Raw genomic sequence first — 22,060 nt, 5'->3', positions numbered from 1 at the left:
TATTAGAATTTCCTTTAAGCCCAACCACCTGCTTCCCCATTCCACATCCCCACAGAGAAATAACAAAGCTCTGTGTTTGAACCCTGCTTCATGCTTTACCAAAAGTTTCCATTTCATTAGTTGCTTCCAGCAGCCCTGTGTGGTGGGTCACTTGGGTACTGATGCCTACTTCAGAGATGAAGAAAATGAAAACTAACCATATTCTCAAGCTTGCCAACCTGACGAGAGAGGTTTAGATTAAAACACAGGGTGCCTTGTACTGACGCAAGAGCCTTCCTCTTGAATTCCACACTGCCCTGAAGGGTTAATAAAATGCCACTTTCCTTCTGTTCCTTCAGTGGGCAAAAGTATCTCATCATTGGAAAAAAAATCATTTTTCTACATTTAAACATAATTTCAGGCCCGTCACCATTTCAAAATGCCAGGTGAAATCTGACTTCCCCTGCTTGTTTTTGCAGGCAGCGATGTGAGGAACATCAGCAACAGAACAGGACGGCAGAAAGGACTCTCTCAAATAATCTCTCTTGTTTGTGAAAAGTAAAGGTCAGTAAGGGACATCATGGCAGTGGAACACTGCAGGCACTTGTTCATGCATCAGATAATGACTAAGGGGCCCTCAACTGTTCCTAAGTTGCCGGATTTCAGTAAAAACACTCTCATGTTCCACCCAAGAAGATCCTTTGCAAGCTGAATGTCTTTCTTCTCCGGCAGGAGATTTTTGAGCTATGTACCAACTTTTATCCAGTCTCTCTTGAGTTTTTCCTGAGCCTCCCTTTTGGTTCTTCATACTTTTATCAAATAAGTAACATACTGTTGTTATCACTTGTGAAACGTGTATTCTTAAAGATTAAAAACACTACCCTAATTGCATCTGCAATTTCTTTCCACATTTGTTATGACCATTAAAATACTCAAGAACCCATGGTGTCACCATTAGGTTAACTCTAAAGGACACTTCTATCAAGGAACTTGGCCTAGGAGGCTCTAGAGAGAAGAGGACTGACCTGAGACTCAAATACACAGGTTCTTATCCAGACCCTGTCATCGACTACTTATCTGTATGATCTTTGGGTGTGCCTCAGTGTAGCTGGCTGAACAGTGGCCCCCAAGAGATATGCCAATGCTCTAATCCCCTGAACATATTAATGTTACCTTACAAGGGGAAGGAATGAATATTATCATGTGCCAAAAGACTTGGTTAAATAAAGGTCTGAGAGGAGTTTATCCTGGATTATCCAGGTAGGCTCCAAATGTAATTCTATGTATCCTTATAAGAGAGAGCAGGGGATATTTTGAGACCAGAGAGGAAGAGGCAGTGGCAGCGTGACCACAAAGTTGGAGTAATATATCCACAGCCCAGGAACGCCAATGTCCACCAAAAACTAGAAGAGTCAGGAAAGGGGTCCTCGTCTAGAACCTGCTGTGGAGAGTGTGGGCCTGCAATAACTTGATCTTGAGCTTCTGGACTCCAAAACTAGAAGAGAAGAAATTTCTGTAGTGTTAAGTCCCTAAGTTGGTAATAATTTATTGTGACAGTTCCAGGAAGCAAATCCACTCAATTTCCATATCTACAAAATTTAAAAGTTTGGGTTATATAAACAGTAAGTCCCTTTCCACATCTTTAATTTTAAGAAGGCCATTTTCAGACATGGGACAAACAAAATAACTTTGAGACTATCAGACAATCTAACTATTCACAGGACGTGTTTGTCTGACAATGCCCTTAGAGATAGAAATGGGAGGTCTTGCACCCCCAAATTGCCCCTTTACCAGGAATCTCTGTGTTAGGAAATTGGATGCGAAAATGTCCTCCCAAAGGTGGACTTGTCCTCTGTAGTCTTTGTGCTGTCACATGGACCGGTCCAGATCCTTCTGTTTCTTCAGTGGGCACAGAGCTGCAGCATGTCAGAAGCAAAGCATTAACCACAGAGCCTTCAAGATGTGCCAATTCACATAGAACACTGCTCCATCTCAAAGACCAGTTAGTTCATCACCCATGGTCCCAGGCAAAGGAGCCCAAGCTCCCATATGTTGAGCATCCCTCTTTCACCACAGCAAGAAAAGTGCAATATAAACATTAGAATTCTTTAAGAGCATTCCACCCTTCACCCAACACTAATCCTAGGAGCAGAGAACAGCGAATGACTTCAGTCCACAAAGTTGAAAGAGAACTTGGTTTTCTCTAGTCTCATTTACATATTCAAACAAAAAGCCAGTGTGCTCTGGTCCACAGGTGCTGCCTCATCTAGTATCCCCAGCTGAAGTATTGTCAGTCACTCCAGCTAGCCCAGTTCTTATATAACTCCTATCTACAAACTACGCACCCAATCCTGATTTTATTTTTATTTTATTTTTTAGAATACTGGGGATTGAATTCAGGGGCACTCAACCACTGAGCCACACCCACAGCCCTATTTTGTATTTCATGTAGAGACAATGGTCTCACTGAGTTGCTTAGCGCCTTGCTTTCTTGCTTTTGCTGAGGCTGGCTTTGAACTCGAAACCCTCCTGCCTAGCCTCTAGGAGTACAGGTGTGTGCCACCATGCCTAACCCAATCCTGCTTTTAAAATGACAGATTGGCCCAATAAATTGTGACACATCATGAAGTGGAACACTATTTAGCTATTGCTTTGGTCTGAACATATGTGTCCCCACAAGTCACATGTTGAAATCCTAATACCCAAGGTAATGCTATTGGGAAGTGGAAATTTTATGGAAGTGATTAGGTCATAGGGTACAGCCCTCATGCATGGGAATAGTGATCTTACAGAATAAGCCCAGAGAGATGTTCCTTTCTTCCACCAAGTGAGAACATGATGAGGTGTTATCTATGGACCGGGAAGAAAACCCTCACCAAACACTGAACCTATGGGAGCACCAATCACGGATTTCCCTGCCTCCAGAACTGTGAGACATAAATCCCTGTTCTATATAAGATAGCCAATCTATGTTATTTTGTTCCAGAAGCCAAATAGACCAATTCACTCAGTAGAAATCATTGCTGAGGGCTGGGGTTGTAGCTCAGTGGTAGAGTGCTCGCCTAGCATGCACGAGGCACCGGGTTCGATCCTCAGCACCACATAAGTGTAAGATAAAGATATTGTGTCAACCTAAAACTAAAAAAATAAACATTAAAAAAGAGAAAAAAAAATCATTGTCGAGGGGTTTAAAGATTCAACCTATAATATTAGCTGAAAAGGGCTAGTAATACATAGAGTATGTAATATATGATCCTAGTTTGACATTTAAAAAGTCAATATACACATGGATATATGTATGCAAACACTGCTGGGGGAAAAAAAGCAGAATATAGGCCCAATGTGTTAACAGAAGTTACTTCTCCATGGTGAGACTATGAATGAATTTTATCTTCTATGTGTTTTTTCTGTATTTTCCAAAATTTCAATGAGACTTGTACAATATCTGTCAATAGTATTATTTAAGTACCACATATTGATATGCATATGAGCCAACATAGAGAAATGACAGAGTGGCACTGCCTGGGTGGGGAATGTATCCTGGATAACCTAGTCTGAAGGTTGTTCTGTCTTGCTTAGGCCAGAAGCTTACAGAGGAGCCATCACAGGGATTTGAGGAACACTCAGAAAAGAAGGTTGTGAGGACCACTCTCAGCATGAAACTACTCAGTGATGTAAATTAGCCACTATTACTTCAGAGTTAATAACTTTAGCATTTAGAGACAACCAATATGGAAGCTTCCTCTCTACCACCAAAGCTCTCTCACCTCTTCATTCTGGTGGTGGATTTAACACATTTCCTGCTCAGAGGACCATGGAACAAACAATATATCAAGGAAAATAAAGCACAGATTCAAGCTTTCTTTCCCTCCCTTTAATATACCATCCAGCAGGTTGTAAGTATGAGAACTCATTCTTTGAAACAAAAGAAAGAGATTCGAGGCAGGCATACATGAACACACATATTACATATCTATGTATGAAACACACATATTAAAGTCAGAGCATCTGAATTCTTCCATTGTATTGGGGTTTAAGTGAAAAGTTAAAAGAATGAATTAAAGCATGCATGTGTTCCACAGACTTCTGGGAGCCTGACCCTTAGTTGCTGCTTTGTAAACCAATGTCTAGAAATAGTTGACTTCTAAGAAGCCAGACTTATAGCATTCTAATGCCATCTGGTGGTGAGTTTTCAGAAATGCCTGTTTTTGTTCCTTAAGACTACTATTTCATTTAACTTCAAAGAATCTCAACAAGATCAATATATGGGGAATGGAATGGGAGAGTAAACAGAAAACAATGTGAATGTAAATCTCGAAACAGCACAAAAATTCAACTATTTTAAAACAAAGTTAATAGAAAATAGTTCTCAAAGTGTGGTCCCCAGAACAGCAGAATCAGCATCACCAGGAAACTCATTAAAAAATGCAACTCATTAAAAAAATGCAAACTCTCAGGCCTTGTCCCAAACTTACTTCATTAGAGGCTTTGAAAGTGAGGCCCAGCAATCTGTTTTAGCAAGACCTCCTGGTGAGTCTGATGCTAGATGCTCAAGATGAAAACATTCCTTTAAGCAGTAAAACAGGTCCTTGTCCAGACAGAAGTCCCCCTTCTGTATTCCCACAGCCAACCAGCAATCCTAAGGAGGGACAGGGGTACAAAGCCACTCCTTACCATGCAGTGATAAGTGGGAGCTCCAGGCCACACCCTGCAGGCCAGAAGGCTACATTGTAGACTGGAGGGGTTCCCACCACAGAGATGGATTCCACCAGGTTCCCACCTGGACGAGCTGTTCCATAATCAACTGGAGAAACTAGAGACCAATGATCCTGTTATTATCCAGTAATTCAAAGCGACAGAGCAATGTATGAAGAATCCCACATGGAGGTGTTAGGTTACTCAGCTCACAGTGCAACCTTAAAGCACAGGTTCCTACCCACCTGCTGACACAGAAAGCAAAGGGACAGGTGGCAGAAGGACCCACCATTCAGTTTAATACCAAAAAGAAATGCAAGGTCATGGCTTCAGTGGATGATTGATTCCAAGGCAAAGTCCCATAAACTCTGAGTCAGCCAAAGGTCACTGACTGTGCTCTTGGAGGCAGACCCATACAGGTCCTCTATCACAGTGTTAATTCCCAGAGTGCTGAAAAAGCGAACACTTTCTCCACTTATGTTGGATCCCCAGTAAGCCAACTGACATGAACTCCCTATGATTCAGTTTTCCCATTTGTAAAGTGGGGATCCTGACATGCATGACTGATAACAATCTCATGGCAGGGAGTTTAGTGAGACCAGTGTCATATATTTTTAATATCCTTTTACCCTCCTATTAGGCACTGGGGAAAAAAGACAACTTCAAAGACAGTAGAATGAATCTGACATAATTTCCCCATGTACATATATGAAAACAACACAGTGAATCCCACCATCATGTACACCCCTAAGAATGGATCCTAGCTAGAATAAAATATATTCCATGCCTGAATAATTATATCAAAATGGTTTCTGCTGTCATGGATAACTAAAAGAAACCAATAATTTAAAAAAAAACAATTTAGACTATAAAGAGTTCAAGGGCAACATCTTTGGTTTATCCATCTCTGTGTGCTCAATATTTAGAACAACACTAGACATGAAGTAGGTGTTCAGTACATGATTATTAGCTCAACTGGGCCTCTGAAGGGTCTGCTCGAGTGTCAGTGATACCTGGATTCTGATCTCTCTCACATCCCAGCTGTGTGCTCTGCAAGAAGAGAAAGGAGAAAGGGAAGGGCTAAGAGATACCCCATTGGCCTTGGTTTCCTCATTCGTAGGATGGAGATCATAGGACCATCTTATGGGCTTCTGAGGAACTAAATGAAAAATAAATGGAAACTGACACTAGATTAAAATAATTTTTATAGAGGAGATTAGATAGGTGAATATAATTAAATATTAAATGAATCAAATAAATAACATATAATTAACTTTGAAACCTGAGCCCAATTGAGTAGTGTTTATGTTGCCATGAATTAATCCTTAGAACAAAATCATTGCCAGTAGAGTAACTTGACAAAGTTGGAAGAAAACCATTTCACCCAAGCCAACCTCAGGCTTCTTTCTTGTTCCCACTCTCTCCATTACTTCTTCCCTCCTCACCTCACTCCTAGATGATTCCAGGTCCACAGAGCATTTGCTGGCAGAAAAGATGGCAGTTGCAAGAAAGGTTCTAGACCCTTGCTTCCAGGGTTTGGAGGGCCAGGATGCCATTTAAAGGAGAAAGTGAAATGGCACCAGAGTTTTCCAACCAGTGGGTTCAAGTGTTTGAAATACTGATCCCCTCAAACCTCTGGAAATCCAGACTGCACTTGGGGACACCAAAGTCCCCCAGCCAGTTATCTTAGGCACCAACAAATCCAAGAGGTATCCTTGCATGCCTCTGGAATACTGTCATTTTCTAAGTGTGCCAGAATAAGAATGGTTTGAAATATATGCAATGGCCCAATCTGACCCAGCAGCTCAAAAGAAAAAAAAAAAAACACTTAACTCACTGAAACAGATAGGAAATGAAATTTTGATGAGTATCAGAGATGATGTAATTTCAGGGCTGACAAAGAGTCTTCTTGTCACCTATCCTCAATCTCCCTATACTCAGATCTGCAATTTTTAGACAAAAAAAAAAAAAAAAAAAGTTAGGCACTTTGTAAATCAAAGTTCAAGTGACTATATCATCTTTTTCTCCTTGGAGAGAGAGAAGCTATTAAGAAAAAAAAAAAAAAACAGGAAAGCTGAGCCCCAAAGTCATAAAATATTTAACAGAAAAAGAAAAGGAACAAAACTGAGAAATGGGGAGGCCCTAAGAGCAAACTGCACCATTCGGTTTTGGCTATGGTGCACATTAAACATGGCCAGATTCACTGGGCCCCTGGTAACACTTTGTCTCTACCACAAGAAGGACAACCCAGCCAGGGGAGAACACTGTGCCCAAAACAGGCCAAAGGAAACTTTGTGGAAGAGGGGACCAGGTCTGAGCTCTGAAGAATGAGTGGGAGGAGTGTGGATGGACCTAAAGAAGGACAGGGACATTCTCTCAGAAGCATATGGCTCCTCACTCTCCCTGTCTTCCTTCAAGTTCATAATCATACCTCAAGCCTATATAGGAGACCAAATATCATTGCAATACTTCTAGCACTCTGTATGACAGATAAATTGAATTGAGAGGTGGAGAAATCCTGCTGGCCTAATAACAATAATAATAACTGCTTAATTTGTAAAGCACACTATGGTCAGAACCTGTAATGAGTGGTTTATATTAAACTTTGGTTGAGCTTCACAGAAATTCAGTGAGATAGGTTCCTTCTTATGCCCAATTTACAGATGAGGAAACCAAAGCTCCCCAGCCAAAAAGTGATAGAATAAGAACACAAGCACCAGAAACAAGAGTCAATAAATGAGATAAATAAGGAGAAAAAGGACCAGTGAGAGAGAAGTAGAACCAAGGTCACCCAGCTCCAATCATTCTGCTTTCAGAACCACAGCAGATAAAGTAGAGAATCAGCCATTACTCTATTAAAAGAACAACAACCTCTAGTGGGAAAGTGTGAGGTAGGCATTTGACAGGCAGGTTCATGGAGGACTGCACATTTGATCATCACCTGTTATGTTTGTGTCTGTGATAATAATTTCATCCATATAGAGCTGACCAGTCTCTTGGGGCAAAGGAAGGAGGACAATCTGATGAATTGACACAGGGACATTTGACAGAGGCAGCTGGAGGTCCCCGGAGCGATGCATGCATGTGTCCCAGAGGTCAGTGCATGTGAACTCCCAGCTGCAGACAGCACAGTGGGGAAAAGGCCTATGAGTAACATCCACAGTCCTGTCCAAGGACTTTGCAGCCAAAGACTCCACAATCCCTGTGCCGAAGCAGCTTGTGTGCCTTGGGTACAAACATCCACCTGGCATCGGCTCAGCTCAGTTTTGGCTGTAACACTAGGCAGTCACTCTGTAAGTCAATCATTCACTCATGACACTCGGCATCAGCAGCATTTTTAAATTACAATTTAATTGGACATCTTAAGAAGATTATATGTTTAGCTCTAACCACAGGGAAGATTGGTGCTGGACATTACTGACTCATTTAGGTTTAAAGCTGCTGAAAATACCCAGAAGAAATATGTGCAAAGAGCCCTGAATCAAGGATCAGGATGCCTTCATTTTTCCAAAGGCACTAACTGAATGCATTTTGGTGAATCATAAGTTCTCAGTTTTCCTCATCTATTATGTCAATGGATGGTCTCTAAATTCTCTCCCAAATAGGGGTTCTACAATTCTATTCCTTTAAGGAACTCTCTCTCTCTCTCTCTCTCTCTCTGACCCTAGGGATTGAACCCAGGGGTGCTTAACCACTGAGCATCATCCCCACCCCTTTTTTATATGTTATTTAGAGACAGGGTCTCTCTGAGTTGCTTAGGTCTTTGATAAGTTCCTGAGGATGTCTTCGAACTTGCAAGACTCCTGCCTCAGTCTCCCAAGTCGCTGGAATTCCAGGCATGCACCATTGCGCCCAGCACTATTCTATTCTTAATAGCTGATTGCTTTTAAGTCAAACTGGTTGTCAAATTAAAAAAAAAAAAAAACCAAGTTCAAAGCCCCATGTTAGTAACTGAGTCCCAAATATAAGACTCTCAGTATCTCAAGTGGGCCACTGTCCCCCAGTTCCCCCAGCTGGAAGAATCCCCTCCTCCCCTTCCTACTAAATCCCTACCTCTCAGGGCTGGTCCCAGGCAGACTCCAGTCACAGGTGCTGTTCTTCTTTTTGATGGTTTGAAAGCCAATTGTGAAAGACACAGTCATCTTTAGGATCTTATTCATATAGCCTTTGTATGCGATACACAGCTACAGACACAAAATAAGTTCTTCAGTTCCACTGGTGCAAGAAGCAGCCATTTAAACAATGTATAATGAGGGGCCACATGTCTAGAACCCTGCCACATGCCATGAGAAAGCCCAGTTCCTACCTTCCTGCAGCTTACCGGTCCAGCTGAGACACGAATAATTTAGAGCAAATTGTTATTTACTTACTTCAATAAAGCTAGAGGGAAGTGAAGTAAATGCTTTTTTGAGATCAAAAATATCAACATTCAACAGAGTTTTTAAATGCCTAAGGATTTTAAAGTATCCAATCTTAATTGCTTTAACCCAATTATCTGTGCAAATTTAAGTAAATCACTCACCCTCTTTGAGCCTTTCTTCAACTCTAACTCCCCAACATCCTTGGTTTCTAATTCAAATAAACACAAGGATTTCTGCCACAAGAAACTTTTCACCTCAGCACTCTTGATGTCATGGGAGCTGGGTAACTCATTGTTGTGGGGACATTTCTACATATTAATGGATGTTCAGAGACATTCCTGGTCTCTACCTACCAGATACTAATAGCAATTCCCCAGTGTGACAACCAAAAATATCTCCATGCATTTCCAACACTCCCCTAAGGAGCAATCAACCCCCAGTGGGAGCCTGCCATAGAGGAGAGGTTAAAGATAGCTGAGCCCCTGACCAGAACCATTTAACCCCTTTCCCACAGCCAATAGCACAACTATGAAAACACAAAGCTGCTGCCATGAGCTCCACCTTTCTAGATTTCACTGTGGTTCCCAAAGAGCAAATGAGCTGCTGCCCTTTTATGAAGGATGGCAGAGCTATTGAAGCAAAGGATATAACAGATGCTCAAAAAAACCTGTCCATCAATCCATCAGTAATAACAATAACCATAACAACAATAACTAGCCTCCTGAGTCCTGACCTCTGGGCAAGCACTTTAATATACGTATATGTTTAATCTTCACCACATTCCTGATAATTAGACCACATTATTACCCATTTTATTGATGAGTAAACCAAAGCATGCTGTACTTAAATAAGATATTGAAGGATTGCAGGGTATAGTCAGGATTCAAAACCAGAGGGTCTGACAGTCTGACTGCAGGGTCTGCAAAGAAAACCTTCTGTAGGCTTATAGCTAATATAGGCATTTCTAGATGACAACATACAAATGGGGGTGAGGTGTATCTATTTACACCTGGAACAGCAGTTAAGACACCAAGGACCCCCCACCTGAGGTGCCTAGGGGAAATCACAGCAATTGCTCCTCTTTCTGGAAGTTTTCAGTCTCAAACCCAGAGAACACTATCAACCCTTCAGGACCCACTGGACTTGGAAGCATGAGGGCTGCTACTCACATGAGGGTACTCATCTAGTCGATAGCTCATTTGCATAACTATGGGGGTCAGGACAAGCTGTCGAGGCTGACGGAGGCTGAATCTGCCACAGAAGGGCTCTGTCCCACTGGTGATGTCCCCATCAGAGCTGGAACCTTCCAGTCCTGGATGCAGTTCAGGTAAAACAGCAAGGCAGGAAAAGATGTTAAACAGATAGAGCTTCCCAATGTGTGGGCAGGGAATGGTTGTGTGTTCGCTCTGATATTGGCCCCTCAGCCCCCAGGAGAGCTGGACATGGCATCGTGCCATGCAGCCTGCAGCTAGAAGACTCCAGCTTTCAGAAACCCTTTCCATCTGCCTGGACATGGAAATCCACTACCACTTTCTCTGTGCACCAAGACATAAGAAAAAACGAGAAGCAAAGAGACAAAGATAGTCAACTGGAAGTTAGTTCACCTTAGTGTAGACATCCTCATGTAACATGTAACATGTAGACATTCTCACATGTTAAGAATTTTTTGAGACCAATTTTTAATGTAATAATTCTTTTAGATGCATTTTGAATTAAACAGGATTGCACAGTTGTGGCTATGTCTGTCTGCACCTCTTCCTACCTCCTACTTCCCAGGAAGTGCCTTACCCTATGTCAAAGCTCAGGAGGAACACCTAGCCTTTCTCCTGACCCCTCTGCCAAACTTCTCATTCCCAATCATATAGCTTCTCTTCTGGCCACTCAGTGTCAAATCTAGTGCTCACATTTTTCTTTGAATCTGTTAGCACCTTGAAAAGGAGACAAAGATTGTTCTTTTATCTTACAGAAAAGTAGAAGAAGAAAATAATGGGAAAGAGAATAAGAATTTGCCAAGCTAGAAACACCACCTTGTTCAAATCCAAGTTGGAGGAGGATGTTGGCTGAAAGGGGTTCCAGTGTGCATTTTACAGCAAGTAACTCCTCAATGGTGGTTTGAATCTATTAAAAGGAAAAAAAAATATTACCAGGATTCCATACGGTAGGCATCAAGACCATCCCAAGTTCTCCCACCCTACTCCTCATTATTTGAAGAAGGATCTCACCTGATGGGCTGTGGCATTTGCAGGGATTGGCTGGCTAGAAACATTGTCCCACATAAGGAAAAGGCTGTCTCTGACTGATACATTCAGCATCTAAAAAGTCAAGAGAGACAGGACTAACTGACACAGTCAGTCTAGAAACACAGAACATGTCTCCTCCCCAGCTATTTCCGTTTTATAATAATTTCAGTTTTCTAAATGCACTATGATGTAGGAGGCTCTGAAGACACAGTGTCTTCACCTAATGGAAACTTTTCTTGGAGTAATATATGTATCTACCTCCCCATTTATCTGTGCCAATTTTCTGAGAACATAAGACTTAAAGTTGCCACTGAATGCCACACTTCCACCCCTTCTCACCAAGCACTTTCTTCCATGGTGGCCCAGGAGACAGAAGCAGCCACAAGAAATGTCCCACTCTCCCAGAGGCTTATTCAGTCTCTGCTTCCAACACGTTCTCTGTTGCACCCATTACATTTTTATTCTGGAATAAGATCTATGTAGCTTTTAATCCCTTAAATCTTCTGTCATTTTCTACTTTGTTCTATGGTTATCTATGTGAATGATACTGTTAGACTAGAAGATTTAGAACACAGAGTCCAAATCCATTTGTCTTTGTACATCAAAAAGTGAACAACAAAAAGTACATCAAAGTTTCTCACCAAAAATATGGGGCAAAACTCAAAGACCTACTAAGTAGGACAATCTTTATGAGTAGACTTAGAAAGCACAGCATATCAGGAAATAGGACCTGCATTAGTCAAAAAAATGGTGTTTCCTGTGTGTGCACTCACATGAGTGTGTGTGTGTGTGTGTTTGAAGGATCTGGAGAATAAGTTTTCAAAAAAAAGACTTACCTGAAACTTAAATTCCTAAAACTAAGTCAATGAGTAAGGTAATCTCAATAATAAAATTGAATTTTTAAGAAAACAGCTTCACAATCTTATCTAGTACATGTCCCAGTATAATTACAACTCAGGTCCCCTCTCCCAGACAGTACTTCTACTAAGCAAGACTTTCCGCTTTGTGGGACTGAAGGAAATGCAGACCTGTATTTCTGGAAGTTTCTGGGCTTGGACTCGGATCTGGTGCTTCTCTCGGAGGTAAGTGGTGACCACATCAGGATTCAGCCAGGTGTTGTGGATCTGGACCCCAATTCTCATTCCCCTGCTGGGGGCTGTCCCATAATGCTCTGCTTCCAGATAGTACTTGGCCCCCCCCAACAGCTCCAACTTCGCTGTCTTCTGTTGCCAGGGCCCTTCATTCCCGTTCTGTTCCCAGGAGTCAAACCAATCAGCAGTGCCAACCCTGACGGAGGCCACTTCCACCTGTGCCCAAATTCACATATCAGGACAAACATGAAGTTTCCAGTCATTTTCTTCTCAAATTTTGAATGTCTGGACAGCTACTAATGTGAGACTTTTGAACCAGTCAGCCCTTCCCAGCAAGTGGGCCACTCACCTTAGCCCTGTGGTTGCTAATGCTCATGCTCCTCCATCTCCTCTCTTTCCCTCTCTCTCCACTTCTCTCTCTTTCTCTCCAGCGCTCTCTCTCTCTCTCTCTCTCTCTCTCTCTCCCTCTCAATAGTATTCAAATGAGGCCAGACAGACCATATTTAAAGCAGGAACAGCCAACCTAACAACACAGGTCTACATGATGCTGTGAAAAAAGTAGTATTAAGCCCTAGAGAAAAAAGTAGTATTAAGCCCTAGAGAAAAAAAGTAGTATTAAGCCTAGAAAGTAGTATTAAGCCCTATGGGATTGGTCATACAATCTTTCTTAGCCTCAATTTCCTTATCTGACCTAGAATGACCCAACAACATCACAATTTATGACCTTTCTCTAACCAACTAGCAAATCAATTCCAAATTAAAAGTATGGTGACTCTCTGTCAATAGCACAATTGAATCTTGGCTGCATTTTTTAATGTTTAAGTTATTTCTCCATATTTTATTTGTACATTATATTTGTCCATAATGGTGGGATTTGTTGTCACATATTTGTACATGCACACAATGTAACAATATAGTTTGGCCAATATCACTCCCCAGTATTTCTCTCCCCTCCTCCCTCTCCTGGTCCCTCTTCTCTACTCCACTGATCTCCCTTTAATTTTTATGAGATTCCCCCCACACCTTTCTTTTCCTTTTTACTCTCTATCTTCCACATATGAGAAAAAAAAATATATGACACTTGACCTTCTAAGTTTGGCTTATTTTGCTTAACATATGTTTTCAAATTCCATCCATTTTCCTGAAGATGGCATAATTTAATTCTTCTTTATGGCTAAATAAAACTCCACTCTGTATATATACCACATTTTCTTTATGTATTTATTCATTAAAGGATATCTAGACTGGTTTCATAATTTAGCTATTGTGATTTGTACTACTTCTATAAACATGGGTATGCATATCACTATAGTATGCTGATTTAATTCTTTCAGATAAATACCTATGAGTGGTATAGCTGGGTCATATCACATGATGGCTTCATTTGGCTATTTTTTAAAGGCATCTTCACTTCTCCCCCAAAGTTTATGAGGAAATTTCTATATGAGGCTGGTTACATCTCTACCCAAAATTAGTGGAAAGGCATACATTTTGGAGTCAAACAAATATGATATGTATCCTGAATATACCTCTTATTATCCATGCTTTCTGGGATTGGCCATACAATCTTTCTTAGCCTCAAGTTCCTTATCTGGAAAATGGAGATAAATATACATATCTCACAGATATACAGTGAAGATTAGAGGTGAACTATGTAAAAACTATAGCAGAATTTCTGGCTTATTGTAAATGCTCAATAAATAATAGATACCATTGTATTCAACCACATTCTTTTTCAACAATTAGAGCCCCTGATCATCTCATGGAATATTATAATCACCTTTAGAAATGAGAACTCTGCTTTGACTCTTCCTTTTTTCAAGGGTACAAGAAAAGGAAAATGAGAGGAAGATGAATACCTTAGTCTTTGGTTCCTCTGTCTGACTAAAATGCAAGGAAGCTTGGCTGTCTGCCTGGATCCAGAATGTATAATTATTTGTCTCTGGAGCCACAAAGAACCCACTGAGCCGAGCTCTGTAAAGCAGAAGAACACAGAGTCAAGTGAGAGTAACCAAGGTCTGAATCGCTGAGCCAACATATGGTTGTCCTGGTACTTTGCTTTTCTTTATGGTAATGATGATGAAAATCCTGTCTCTTATGCCACATGATTGTCCAGGGTATTCTAGGAAGAGCCATAAATCTTTCATTATCTCAGTACCTCAGTCTTCACAAGATCACAAATCCCTCTGTGGTTGTGTCATCACTGACAATATCACAGCCACAGTTTAGGACCTTATGAAGGCCTAGCTGAGAAGAGGGCCTGCTACAGCCAGCATAGGCCATGAACCATGGTGGTAACTCAACCAAAGTAATGTAATCCATATGATCAGAAGTAAAGAGAGACCACCCATCAGAATTTGCTCTGAGATTACCAGAAAACCTCAACACATGCAGAATAATCTCCAAATTAGAAACAATTATGGCCCAAAGAGAAAAATCAATTGAAGGGTCAATAATTTTAAATTAAAAGTCATAAAATGTAACTTTGAAGAAGATCATAGGAAATCTTGTGAAACTTTTTAAAAATAAGACCATTTCAATGAAATGTTTCAAGATAAATTCTAGTGATCTTATTTTAGAGACAGATACAGTTTAAAAACTGATCAAAACACTTAAATAAATATCAACACTAGTTTTTGCTTATGTTATTATCTAAAAATCATCAGGTCATCACAATAAAGAAGTTTTAAATCTTTCCTTTAATGTATACATATATTTTTGTCTTTAGAGAGAATTTTATATTTGAAAATAGTTTCCAAAATAATGGTTTTAAAGGGTCACCAATATAACAACATTACCTTATCAATCAATCAATCAATACACCAATATTTAATTTTAAAAAATGAAGAAGAGGGAGAATGGAAAATGATTTACAATCTAGTTTGTGGTTCCTCGAAATGATAGTGAAAGGGACATAACCTACAAGTCCTATCATATGAATCAAAAGATGCATACGAGGTGCTACAATGGACCCCAGGTGATAGCACGTTTCAATGGTAGACTGTTGGTTCGTTTCCTAGTCAGTGAGCTCCAAGAAGCATTATTCCACCAACAGTGTTCCTTCCCTCCTTGGCTTCTTCCTTGCCTGGGATTCCCTAGACCAGGAACAACGCCTTTCATTCCACAACTAAGCTGAAATATAAAATGGTAATTCCCCTGAGGAGATCTCAGACGGACTGAAGTTCACATCAGGAGCCACCACTGTCCTCTCTGAGAAGGATTTTTAAGGGATCAGCTGCAAAGGATTAGCTTCTCCAACTATCCTGAGAGTGCACTAAGGAAGCAGTGTCTAAACAAGTCTTGAACTTTTCATATTTTTTAAAGATTATTATTGAATGTTGTAAATCTCAGCATTGAAGAAAGTAAAGACTCAAAACACTCAACAGGAAAATCATGATCACAAGCAGTAACTATGGCAGTAAACCACATCTTGCAGAGCCCACAAGAGATTGCCCTGCTGTACAGTGGCCATGAGGTGAACTTTCAGCGGTGGATGGCTGCTCCAACAGAACTGCTGCTGCCCAGCCTTTGATCCTTCACAGGCCCAAAGGGAAATTCTTGCATCTTACTTTGGTGTCAACCAGATGTTCACTTTACCTCCACTACATCTGCAGGAGATACTACTCTGCTATCCACCAAGACTGCTTAGCTTGATATTCTAGTGGATTATCATCTCCAAAGCAGATTGTAAGCAGAGTTGTAGAAAATATGAATTTTACATATTGATCACTAGCAGTTGCGAACACTGTCCAGCTCCATTGCTGAATCGGCTGGTGTGATGAGTTCTCCTCCAGAACCTCACTGCCTTAAATTATCTGTATCAGCCTCACAGAAGCTAGTAAAGTACTTCCACCTTTTCTACAACATACCTGAAAGGTTGTCCTTCCATTGACCAAAACCCAAATGGAGAACTGGCATTAGGCACAATCTGCCACCTGTACCCAGGGGTTGCTTCAGTCAGTTCCAAGCCATCAGAAGCATCTCCGACTTCAAAAAGAAGCCCTCGATTGCCTACAAGACATATATATTTTTTTTTCATAATCTTCAGACAGCAACCCTCCCCAAATTGAGAGACTACTGTATTTAAAATTACAGAGTGAAAATGACCCAGGTACTCTCTGTAAAGGTGAGTCGTCTGAGAAGATGGACTAATCAGGTGAGAGGCTCTACAGATACTACAAATGTTCTGGAAAGCAGAAATATTCCTTGGGTAGACCGACACCTCTTGTAAAGAGACACTTGATGGGAAACAGTAAAGGGAGATGCTCTCAGAGGACCAGAGAAGAGTAGGGAGCCCTTTTTAACAGGAGTTCTGGAGAAGAGAACTGAGAAGCAGAACAGACAAATGTTTTGGGTGAGTGAAGGATAACAGGGTGTTGTGTGTTGTGGCATGGCCTGTCTTTGTGCCTCCCAAAGCCTCAAGTGGACCTCAGTATCTTTAAAGGTCCAGTTCAGCCTGGAAATTCCATTCCATAAAATTCACTTTTCCCAGAAAAATGTTTCAAGTGCTACAACCTCAACGTGTGGAAGTATATTCAGAGCCAATTATGTGGCATACTGCTAATATGTGGCACTTTAAACAATGTGCTTATTAATTTATGTTTTATATTAAGTTAAACCTGAGGCCAAAGCAAATGTGTGATCAATATTGGATACTGACTCAGGTCAAGGGTAAACTCTGGACTCGTAGCTGTGGGTTCAGATCCCAGCTCTCCTACTTACTAGCCATGTAGCTTTGAACAAACTGCTTAATGCCTCTCTCCTGTGTCTTCATTTTTTCATGCACCAAAATGGGGCCAATAGAGATGATACCCCAGTAAAAAGGAAGCTGGAAATATATTCAATACAGAGTCCAAAATATAATAAGTGTTCAGTAGAGATGGCTAGGGTCATTACTATTATTTTAAACTTCTACTGTAGTTCCTCCATAAGATGGAGAGGTAGGTAAGGGATAAGCAGAAAATTGAGAATATTTTAATAATGTTACCTTAACCCAGGGTTTCTCAACCTCAGCACTGTTGACATTTAGGTCTGGGTTACTCTGTAGGGGCTGTCCTGTGCACCACAGGATGCTAATCAACAGCCCTGGCCTCTATCTACCTGATGCCAGTATCATTACCACCATCCCAAAGTAAAACAGCTAAAATTCCTTCAAGACATTGCCAAATGTCCCCTAGAGGCAGAATCCACCACACTTCGTGGTGGAAAAACACTTCTTTGCATAGTAGCTTGCCCTACTTCCATAGCAGAAACTTCAAAAGCATTTCATAAAGGACACTACTGTCAAAAATAGCTGCTTTCAGGAAATTACCCTACCACTATCCAAGTAGCTAAAGCGGGAAACGCTCAACGAGGGAGCAGGCTATGTATTTCCTGACACAGGAAACACACATTCTCTCAATTACTTGTTTTAATAGTTTTGTTTCCTTGAATGGGAGCTTTCCTTAAGTAAAAACTGTGGATCTGGGAACTGGAGAATTCTCAAGCCAAAGCTTTGCATGCATTTTCACACCTGAAAGGCCTTTCTTTAGAAAGTTTTCCTCCCCTGCGGGGCAACTCTCCTTCCAAGTACTGAGCCTCTAGAGTTGACTCTCACTGCATCTAGTCTAAACATTAGGTCAGGCACTGTGCACAGATGTGCAGCCTGTGTTTCTGGGCTGGGTAACATGCCAACCACCTTTAGTCCCCAACTACACTTCAGCCTCCAATACTAATGTTTAGCAGAAAAGTGCTTGCAGCTATGAGACGGAAGCTTTCAACAGAGGAGGACAGGTGGCACCTGCTACTTTGCCTCCTCTGTGCCTACCCACTGCAGGCCTCTGCTAGTGGCAATGTTATGATACAACCCTATTTTTGAAAGGAGTAGACAGATGCCCACAGGGGAGAAAAACAACATTTAAATGCACCCCATTGTGTCCAACTCTCCTGTCTTATCTAATAGTACTCTTATGAGCACAGAAGAGCACACTCCACTGCTCCTATCTTCTTAGATAAAGAACAAGCAACTGACCCCTCAGATGCAGGGAGGCAGTTTTGGAGATTCCTTCAGCAGCTCGTGTCTGCATGGTAGTTATGCTGTCAGGATCATGGTCTCTGCTGAACTCTGCTGGCTACACATTGACTGGGGCTGGGAGTGCAATGTCACGAAGCAACTGAATAAAGCTCAGAGCCTCCCTGATATGAAAGCTTTGAAATGGTATCATAGACTGGGAGCTCACTGAGCTAACCAGCCAAGTAGCTGAGACAGAATTCAAACATGTTTGTTCCTATTCTCCAGACCCTCGTGACTAAGCACTTAACTGGAGAGTTCTTTGAACAGCCTGGAGACTTTCTTACCTGCCTGAGGAGCAGTGAGCCTTGCCCCCTTTCCTGGAGCCTGGGTGGTGCACTCAATCTTCCTGGGAGACACGTGTCTAATATCACATGGAATGCCTAAGGAGAATTTTTTTTAAATATTTCATACAGATAAATACACATGTAGATCTATAGATAGAGAAATACACCAATTTGATGGTAGGACCACACTGAAGTGAACAGGGTCCTACCTAAGCCAAAGGGCTAGATGTGGATAGAATACCAACAGTTGTCATCCAACTGAAGGAGGCCAGGCAATAAAGAGTGCAGAGCCGTAGAGCCTAGGGCAGCTTGTGGTCACCAGAAAGAAAGCCACACCATGTAATGCCATTCACTGGGAATGTGCTGCTGAACCACTAGGCTAAGCCAGGAGGGTAAGTGTGATGTCAATGTGTGGGGACACTGTCCTGTATCCTACATATCACCGACCAGAAGAGCAGACCACCTGGCAGAACCAATGGTTCCAGACAGGTACCGTGACAGAGTTTCCAAAGGCTATTCCAGAGGAGTCTGCAGAGCCAGTGCCCACCTACTCCTGGTAAGGAGGGCAAGTGAGGAAAGGGCTTGCTTTTTAGTAGAAGTAGACCTCTGTGAAGAGGCAACTGTATCTTTTTCTTCTCTTCACCCCCCAAGATGGGGACACCTGAGGAAATTGCCCATGCATTTTCAGTGTGTCTGTAGGACATCCTGTTCCTGTAACCCATTGGCAAAGCAACAGGACCAAAAGACCACCAGGTCACAACCAAACACCAGTAAAAGACCTTAGTGACATGAAACGATAGAAAAGGCAAAGACTGCTTTTCTTCACAGCCCCCCAGGCCATAAAGAGATATGTAAGCTCCTACAGCGTTTGAAACCGTGAACTATTTTCAGCTATCCCAACATAGTTACCGGCTATGGTAACCTGGGCAGAATTGCCAAAAAAGTCTCCCGTAATTGTGATATCTGTTCTTCCCCCATGGCTCCCAGTTTCTGGAAACACAGATAGGATTTCTGCAAGAAATTAAAAAAAGAAAAAAGTAAGCTTCCAAATATAGATCAGGATATGACCCAGATAATCATATAATAATAGAAGTTATCATAATTTATTTTCTATTCTAACTTTCCAAGTTCAGCATCCGTTGAAATTTTTTTCTATTAATAATCATTTTTTAAATGCACATAACCAGAAAGACTGTAAATATATATTATACCAATCAATATCGGAAATGGAGGGGATATGCAGAATCACTCATCATATCAGGAAAATCTTCTATATACCATGATGCTTTCTTAGGAAATCTGTCTCTCAGCTTCAAGGACTTTATTTACAAGTCAGGAACAGCAGTTTACACCATCTGGAGGAGTCAACTTTGGTTGCACTGGGCAAGAATTTGAGTCACCCATGTGAATCTGTGATGTGCTCTAAGCAGAAGAACGAGTTACTCAGTCTTGCTGCCCCTGCTGCAGGCTCCCCTCTGTGTGCTCACCCCCTCAAGCTGTTCCCAGTTGTTTGGGTCCTCTACAGCAATATGCCACATATCCCCACTTCACCTCATCCTTTCCTCTCCTATTATGACACTTTGCTCAAATTTCATTCCCTCTAGGGGAAAGTGGAGCTGCGTTCTCGTATAAGATGAAGGAGGGGGCTAATCATAAATAGCTGCCACTTCAAAATATGAATTCAATGAGAGTATTTCATAGTGCTTTTGCCCATGAGACAAAGCAGAGGAGGTATTCGGGGCAAAAAATGATCTCCAACACTCAAATATAAAAATGAATGTGTTAGCGGGCTATGGTGGAGTACACCTGTAATCTCAGCTACTTGGAAGGCTGAGGTAGAAGAATCACAAATTGAAGAACGGTCTGGGAAACTTAATAAGATCCTGTTAAAAGACAAAACAAGTATTTTGGGAGACACATGTCTAATATCACATGGAATATCTAAGGAGAATTTTTTTATATTTCATACATATAAATATTCATGTAGATCTATAAATAGAGAAATATATTAATATGATGGCAGGACCACACTGAAGTGAACAGGGTCCTACCCTAAGCCAAACGGCTAGATGTGGATAGAATACCAACTGTTGTCATCCAACTGAAGGAGGCCAGGCAATAAAGAGTGCAGAGCCATAGAGCCTAGGGCAATTCGTGGTCACCAGAAAGAAAGCCACACCATGCAATGCCATTCACTGGGAATGTGCTGCTGAACCACTGGGCTGAGCTGGGAGGGTAAGTGTGATGTGAGTGTGTGGGGACACCGTACTGCATCCTGGATGTCACCGACCAGAGAAGCAGATCACCTGGCAGAACAAATGGTTCCTACATGTTCCCTCCATTTCCAATATTCTAACAATAACCTCCCCCTTTTTATACACTTTTTATCACATTTTATCAGTATAAGATATTGGATATTGGAATTGGGTATTGGAATTTTCTGGCTAGCTACATGAAAAGATTAACATATTCTTTCTTCTTTATCTTTTTGTTGTTTTTGTTGTTTTCATGTTTTTGTTTTGTTTTTGTACCAGGGATTGAACTCAGGGGCATTCAACCACTGAACCATATCCTGAGCCCTCTTTTTGTATTTTATTTAGAGACAGGGTTTCACTGAGTTGTTAAGTACCTTGCCGTTGCTGAGGCTGACTTTAACTTGCAATCATCTGGTCTCAGCCTCCCAAGATGCTGGGATTACAAGCATGCACCATCATGCCAGGCTTGTTTCATTTTTTAATGGGATCTTACTAAGTTGCCCAGAATGCTCTTCAACTTGTGGTTCTTCTTCCTCAGCCTCCCAAGTAGCTGAGATTACAGGAGCACTCCACCATACTCCACTAACACATTCTTTTGATATGCATTCAAAATTACACAGACCACAGACAAAATCAACTTAGGAAGTTCTTAAACTTTTAACAAAGTTGATATTTGGTGAACTTTTCAACATTCACAGAACAACTAATTTATAGCATAAGGATACAAAGATAAACATAACACAGTTTCTCTCTTCCAGGAGGTCACTATGTTAGGATAGAGAAGGTATCAAAGAGTAAAATTATAGTCATTTTGCTTAGCAAAACTAGAGAAAGTATATGAAGTGCAGAGAAGTTTAGGGATGGGGGGAGGGTACAAAATTTCTAGAGATGACATATGAACTGAATTTTTTTTTTTTTTTTGGATACTGGGAATTTAACCCAAGGGCACTTAACAACTGAGCCACATCCCCAACACTTTTTGAAAATATTTTACTTAGAGACAAGGTCTCGCTAAATTGTTTAGGGTCTCACTAAGTTGCTGAGGCTGGCTCTGAACTTGGGATCATCCTGTCTCAGCCTCCCGAGTCTCTGGGATTAAAGGC

General features: G+C 41.2%; 1 protein-coding gene across 1 annotated transcript in view; it reads right to left on the bottom strand.

Annotated features, from left to right (window-relative positions):
- Pkhd1 (PKHD1 ciliary IPT domain containing fibrocystin/polyductin) overlaps positions 1-22,060 on the bottom strand; it is a 432,276-nt gene that overhangs the window by 389,263 nt on the left and 20,953 nt on the right. The window contains exons 11-22 of the mRNA XM_027938269.2: positions 19,612-19,713; positions 18,703-18,798; positions 16,236-16,377; positions 14,226-14,340; positions 12,304-12,582; positions 11,258-11,347; positions 11,063-11,153; positions 10,205-10,347; positions 8,728-8,858; positions 7,616-7,791; positions 4,654-4,792; positions 1,771-1,895 (exon numbers count right to left, since the gene is read on the bottom strand). Coding sequence (XP_027794070.2) covers positions 1,771-1,895; positions 4,654-4,792; positions 7,616-7,791; positions 8,728-8,858; positions 10,205-10,347; positions 11,063-11,153; positions 11,258-11,347; positions 12,304-12,582; positions 14,226-14,340; positions 16,236-16,377; positions 18,703-18,798; positions 19,612-19,713 — 1,629 coding nt within the window. The remainder of the gene's footprint in view (positions 1-1,770; positions 1,896-4,653; positions 4,793-7,615; positions 7,792-8,727; positions 8,859-10,204; positions 10,348-11,062; positions 11,154-11,257; positions 11,348-12,303; positions 12,583-14,225; positions 14,341-16,235; positions 16,378-18,702; positions 18,799-19,611; positions 19,714-22,060) is intronic.

The sequence above is a fragment of the Marmota flaviventris genome, chromosome 6 (assembly GCF_047511675.1).
Source record: "Marmota flaviventris isolate mMarFla1 chromosome 6, mMarFla1.hap1, whole genome shotgun sequence".
In the NCBI taxonomy this organism is placed as follows: domain Eukaryota; kingdom Metazoa; phylum Chordata; class Mammalia; order Rodentia; family Sciuridae; genus Marmota; species Marmota flaviventris.
Note: the sequence above shows the minus strand (reverse complement) of the source record. Positions and strands in the feature narration are given on the sequence as shown.